Source organism: Pseudorca crassidens, chromosome 13 (assembly GCF_039906515.1).
Source record: "Pseudorca crassidens isolate mPseCra1 chromosome 13, mPseCra1.hap1, whole genome shotgun sequence".
In the NCBI taxonomy this organism is placed as follows: Eukaryota; Metazoa; Chordata; class Mammalia; order Artiodactyla; family Delphinidae; genus Pseudorca; species Pseudorca crassidens.
The window spans coordinates 43,367,892-43,374,493 of record NC_090308.1 but is presented as its reverse complement, the minus strand read 5'-3'; the positions used below and the strand labels follow the sequence as shown (position 1 = coordinate 43,374,493).

The 6,602-nt window shown below is 44.2% G+C and overlaps 1 protein-coding gene across 1 annotated transcript; it reads right to left on the bottom strand.

Annotated features, from left to right (window-relative positions):
- Positions 1-2,070: 2,070 nt before the first annotated feature.
- On the bottom strand, positions 2,071-5,432 carry TSPYL1 (TSPY like 1). The gene has a single exon (XM_067702306.1). The coding sequence runs from the start codon at positions 5,302-5,304 to the stop codon at positions 3,994-3,996; it is 1,311 nt and encodes a 436-aa protein (XP_067558407.1). The 5' UTR covers positions 5,305-5,432; the 3' UTR covers positions 2,071-3,993.
- Positions 5,433-6,602: the final 1,170 nt, after the last annotated feature.

Genomic DNA, 6,602 nt, shown 5'->3' with positions numbered 1-6,602 from the left:
CCAGGGTTCAAACCCGTGTCCCCTGCATTGACAGGCGGATTCTTATCCACTGCGCCACCAGGGAAGCCCGAGACTACCTTAAATAACCAATGTAACTATCAGTTACAAGTGCAAATTTGGCACCCATATCTACCCTACTTATACCCCAAATTAATTTACGCAATACGTTTTATGAAGTACTGAGTATATCTTAGGTACTCAAAAACAAATTGATTAAAGACATATCATTTTACCTTTTACCCATTGGCTTCTAGCTATACTTTACACATCTTGAATTTTAGCTAGATAAACCTTGCCCTAAAGTCACAAAAAATTTCATGGGGAGAAAAGATTAACATGTTAAACTTCTACAGATATTTTATATGCTTTGACATATTCATCAAGAAGTCTAGAACCACACTGTCTTATATAAAATTTACGAGCAGCCACTTTTTAAAAATGGGTAAGTAGGGGAAATTAATTTTATTAATATTTATTTAACCCAATATATCAAAAATATTTTAATATGCAATCGATATAAAAATTCAGACATTTTACATTCTGTTTTTCCACACTAAGTCTTTGAAATCAAGTATGTATTTTATACTTTAGCAGATCTCAATCTGGACTAACCACATTTCAAGTGCTCAATAGCCATTGGTGACAAGTGGCTACTGTATTAGACAGAACATGTCTATAGAGTCTAACCCCCTTTCTATCTCCAGTGTGATCGTCACCTTAAAATGTACAAAAACAAAGCACATAAAAGTTTATCCAAAATTAATGCCCTGTTAAAATAGCAAGTGAAAAGTTAGTTATAGTGTTTAAACCTTTTCTAATTATTAAACAAGAAATTTATTTAAGACAGGCTTTGCAAATTTGTTGACAATCACTTTTACAAATGCCTTGAAAACTGTTTTCTTCTTTCCATTACCTCATCAAAAGTCTTTTCTGGGTACTAAGTTATTTTGTTCTTTTTTTCCATTTGAGTTATTCATTTTGTCATTCAATAAATATTTATCTGGTGACAAGTACGGGCAAAACATTATGCTAGATGTAGCAATGAGGGTAAAAGACACCCTACCTCTGCTTTCACAAAGCTTTCAAATTAGAAAGAAAGGGAAAGAGTGAAAAACATGTGAAAGTATATCTCTTTATTTTACTGTATCACTGTGTCAATTATTTGGACATCAGTCTTTCCCCAATTCTTTTTTTTTTTTTTTGCGGTACGCGGGCCTCTCACCCTTGTGGTCTCTCACGTTGCGGAGCACAGGCTCCGGACGCGCAGGCTCAGCGGCCATGGCTCACCGGCCCAGCCGCTCCGCGGCACGTGGGATCCTCCCAGACCGGGACACGAACCCGTGTCCCCTGAGTCGGCAGGCGGACTCTCAACCACTGCGCCACCAGGGAAGCCCTCCCCAATTCTTTAACAACAAAGGGAATGGTCTTGTTATCTTCCCAGGGCCTGACAAAATGCCTTAATATTTGTGGAATTCACTATAATGAATTATTACATGTTATTTTCTAGAACAGAGGTCCCTACAAAGTACACTAAGTACAAAAAGAAATATTTCATCTTCCCTAAGAAAAATAGAAAAACTGTAAGGCAAAAGAGTTATCTATGACAGGCCTTAAAGGATTTGACACAGAAGGTGGTGAGGTTTGAAGTAAACAAGTTTCTACAGTTGAGAAAGTATAAGGATAGAAGAGTGTATCACTCATGATAAGAACTCTATGAATGTTTGCTTACTAAATGCACAAATGAATAAAGAGAGCCTGAATGACCTGAGAATATCATTTATAGAGACAGAAATGGAAGCTTTAAGGAAGTGAAGGGGGGATAGTGTTACACAAGCTGTATGGAAAAGAATGCAATCATGAGTAAGAAGTTGAAATTGTTACCATTTTAAAGTAAAACAACAGAAACAACAAACCTCCCTACTGAAAGTACAGTAGCGTTCCTCATTTTCTTACTTTTGGGATAACCCCTATTGTATCCATTTAAGAACTTTAATAATTCCATAACCTGCCATCACCTAGAACAATTTCTTCATGTGTGTTTATGTGCAGGGTGAGAAATAAGAAATCTAGCAGAGTAACATGCTTTTATTTTACCATCATGCATATAAGGAAAGACAAATATATCAATGGTATACTTTCAATGAGACAGAGCAACCTCACAAGTATTTATGCTACTTAGGAAAAGAGACACATCAATTACTAAGTTGTTAACTGGGAAATTATCAAGACAATCAAGCCACACATTTTTAGTATGTTATTTTTCCACGAAGACAACAATTTCCAAAGTCTTAATAATATGACAAGAACTAGTTATTCAAATTATATTTCTAAGGATACGGTTTTAACAGAAACAAGTTGAAATCCGCTATAGATATTCACTTAAGTCTCTATATCATACAGGAAAATAAGACTGTTTCAAATGTTCCCAACTGAAAGCAAAATAAAGCCTGTACAGCTCAATTTTCCCAGTAAGCAGAAATAACATAACAAGATTTACTAAATACTAATGAAATAAGACACAGTGTTAATCCTCCTCATAAAGTCAGTCAAATGAAAACGAGAGAAAGCACTCAAAGTTGAGTTGCATTTCTTTAAAGATCTCTTCTCTAGACAACATATTTAACATTCCAACCCCCTTCAATTCTCCCATGTTTATCCTGAGAAAAATAACTTCTCTCATCACCAATGACAGAGAAAGAACCTTCCTTGAAGGCTCTCAGTCTTAATTTTAGGCCCAATTTTTACCTGGTTCATTTTTGCCTGTGGTCTTCTGTTTAGTTTCCCATGCTTTGGGCACCCATCACAGTATCTTTAGTTCTTCCATCCATTAGGGCCTAGATATCGCTTTTCATTTAATCTAATAAATCTGTCTCCCTTTAAACCCTCTAGATGTTGCTAAAGTGGGTGGAGGATAGGGAAGAAAGCAGAGGGAAGTAAGAGCTCTAGTAGTCTATTACACAAGACAACCTGTCTCTGGAAATAATGGAGAGCCAAATTAAAACTAAAAGACCTGATTCTGCAAATGTTTATGAGCTATCACTTCTTTTAAGAGCCAGGAGAGAGACAATGGAGAAAGTGTACTGCCACCCTGGCACTTAATCACGCTCCCGATGAGAAAAGGAGGCACAAAGAGGTACCTAGGTTTTGGCTGAATTCACTAGTTGAGGCTGAGAAAGCCTGGTACTTTGAAAGGACACCAGCCTTAGACCATCCTGCCACAAGGACAAGTCTAACTTGTCACCTCAACCGCTTGCCTGACAGTTAATAGGGTTCTGGATGAAGGGAGTGGAGGGAAGCGGGGTGGGGTGAGGAATAGAGAAGAGGTCTTTTGGGGAGAAGAATGGAAGGTCTTTTGTGTGCCAGCAAGAAACCTGGAGACTGTTTACCAGAAACCAGAGTGGGGCTGACAATGGTCTAGAAGATGTTCATCCAGTAGGTAGCAGCCAAGGGCACAGCCAGTAGCAGACAGCGACAGGCGGTGACCAGAGGCACAAGAAGAGCAATGGAGTCACATAAATCATACAGGCCAAGTGGTCCACTGCTGTTCTCCCTTGATATCATTAAAGGCCCGCAACTGTCCACAGGCCATATGCCTGTACTGCAGAGCAAAGTGGGTAGAATGGGCTCCTAGACAAATCTAGAATTCCAGGTATAAGAGGCAGACCGGAGGCCCTGGGAACAAACGGGGTCCAAGTAGTGCAGATAAAGGCAGTGCAATTTACATCATCACAAACTTGGCTTAGGAGTGGGGTGAATCATGGCCATGCAGCATGTGATATTAATGCACATGTGGAAGTGGTGGAGCGTGGTCATGATGGTCTCAATCTTGAGGCTGAGAGAACTGAATGTCCAAGGGAAAAAGGCTGCAGAAATGTCAGAAAAAGAAAGGGGGAAAAAAAAAAAGTAGAAGGCATACTCATTTCTGTAGCCCAAGCACAGGTCCAGCAAGGGGCGGAAAGGGACTTTATGCAGGAACATTACCAAGGGCAAAGTTTAACCAGACTGGAACCCAAAGGGCCTGGGGATCTCCACTGGCTCTCTTATTGGGCGACGTCTGGCTCTATGGACTCCTTCACGCAGCAGGTAGTATTGCAGTGGATTTGGCCACAGGTCCTCTTTGATAATCTCAGCAATCCTGTCAGACTCTGGAAGGCTGTGGTCTGAAAACCAGGTGAAGAAATTGCAAACGACCTCTTGGTTCCTGCGAATGAAGGACTGGGGTTCACGGCCCCGGCGCCATATGATTGGAGTGGAAAGAGACACCACTCGGCCAGAGGCTCTGACCTCATATTCCTTGACAATCAGCTTGTTTCGGAAATAGGGGTTTCTTCGAAAGAAGAACTTGAACTTGCAGCCTGTTCGAGGGTGCCTGAGCTCCTTCACCTCCAAATTGGTTATGTATCTTAACATCTCTGCATCTTGGCCCCTAATCATGGGGGACAACTGGGGGTGGTTCCGAAAGGCAGTGACCCAGAAGCCCGGGATATTCTGAATGATGTAGTTCCTCCGCTCCAGGTAGTGTCGACGCATCCGTCCGAACTTATGTTCTAGTTGCTGAAAGGCCCGGTCAGCCTGAGCATTCACAGTGTCCAGCTCCAGCTGGATGGCCTCCAGAGGGTTCATGCGGAGATCCATCCGCAAGGGCCGGTGCCCTGCCTCCTCCACCATTCTGTTCTCCACCATTTCTATTTCTTCACCTACTGGTTTCTCCTCCATCTCCATCTCCTGCTCCACTCCCTCCCCCTCCTTCACTCCTTCCTTCTCCGCCACCTCCTCATCCACTGCGACTGAGAAGAGGGGGCCCTCTTCAGTCTTCACTTCCTCAGCCTTCGCCTCTGCCATCAGCTCAGATCCGAACCTCTCCGCGCCACAGGTTTCTAGGGCCTTCTCCCCACCCGGGCCCCGCGGCTCTCCCCGCCGGCAGCCATTTCCCCGGCTGCCGTCCGTCGCCAGGGATACAAACGCCGTTTCCAGTCGCTCACTGGGAGGCGGGGCCTGCTCTTGCCCCGCTTCGGGCGCTACGTAACCGCCATCCCCACCGCCTCCGATCTGGGGCTTACCGTCACAGACCGGATCTGCGGGAGCAGCGCGGGGGGCGCCCCGCTCCTCTGGAAGCTGGGACGGTGCGGGCGCCACGGCTTCGAAGCTCCCCTCACCCGTCTCCGCCATCACCTGTGACGCCTCGGTTTCCTCACGGAGCTTCAGGCACCTGGGAGAATCCAGGTCTCCGGGGGCACGGTCGGGGACGGTGAGACTGGGGGTTTCAGGGAGAGGCGTCCTCTCGACCCCATCCGGGCCGCTCATGTCGGCAGCAGCCAAACAAACGTCAGGCTATCGTCTGCTTTTCCCCGCAGAAGCCGCGCTCAGCGAAAACCCGCCGCTCTCACCGAAAACTCACCGCTCTCTCCACCCACTCGCTAGTCTCGCGAGCCTCTCCGTGAGGGTGACGTCACGGCTGTAGATCTCACCCAGACGCGAGAATTGGCAAGTCCTGGCGCGGCTTACCTGGTACCCTGCGATCCGAGCGTGTTTTCTTAGTTTTATTCCTATGAATTTAATCGGGTGGACTGGTAGTTTGACTTACGTAAATAAATGTGGCTCGCACTCAGAGGCTGAAGCAGTGAGGACCTTCCCTGCGATGCATCTGGAGAGTACCTCCAGCTTGTAGGGATCCCAGTACTACACTGCCTGCTGTCGTCTGAAAACAAGTTTTTCTGGTGTTTGGTATTTTCTAGGCAGGAAGGTAAATCTACTCCCTGTTATTCCATAATGGCCAGGAGCAAAAATCTTCTCTTTATTTTTAAACTAAGTTGAATAGCAAATTGTTTCCCTTTTCTCAAGTAGAAGTGAAATGAAAATATTCTGGCCTCTGACATCACTGGGAGAAAAAGCTACTGAGCGACTTTTCACCACGAAACTGATGCATATTGTTCCTTGCTAGTCTTACCTTTATAATCTGCATCAAAGAAGAGCTTGTCCTGCGTAATGTCTGCAGGAATTAAGTCAGGATCGATTTGCTAAATCTTGCTCCATGGCCCCTCACTGCAGGAAATAGAAAAGCTATTTCCAGCCCCGTAAACTATTAATCTATTAACGAGTTTAGTTCTGCAAGGAGGTAGGAAAGGTTGGCTTTGGTGAAGTATCTATTCATGTTAATTAGCTCATAGAGCCGACTTTAAGAGGGATGTCAGTGTCTCAGGTTTAGTTTGTTGTGAGGAAAACTGGTGTTAGAGAGTTAGGAGGCCTCAGAGAAATACCGGTGGAGGGGCCACCCACTGCCATTTTTATGAAGAAAAGCCAGTTAAAACGGTAACCAAAATGGTCGTAAGTAGAAAAGAAACTGCATAATGCCAGCTTTCGGTTAGTTGCCTCAAGGTGTAAAAGAGGCAAACATTTTTTTTTCTATTTGCTTTGCCTTGTATAGTAGACTGAATAATGGCCCCCCCAAGATGTCCATGTCCTAACCTTCAGAACCTGTATGTTATCTTAGGTGGCAAGAGGAACTTTGCAGATTTGATTTGGTTAAGGAGCCGGAGATTGAAAGATTGTCCTGGATTATTCGGGTGGATGGATCCTGTGTAATTATGATGATAAGAAGGAGG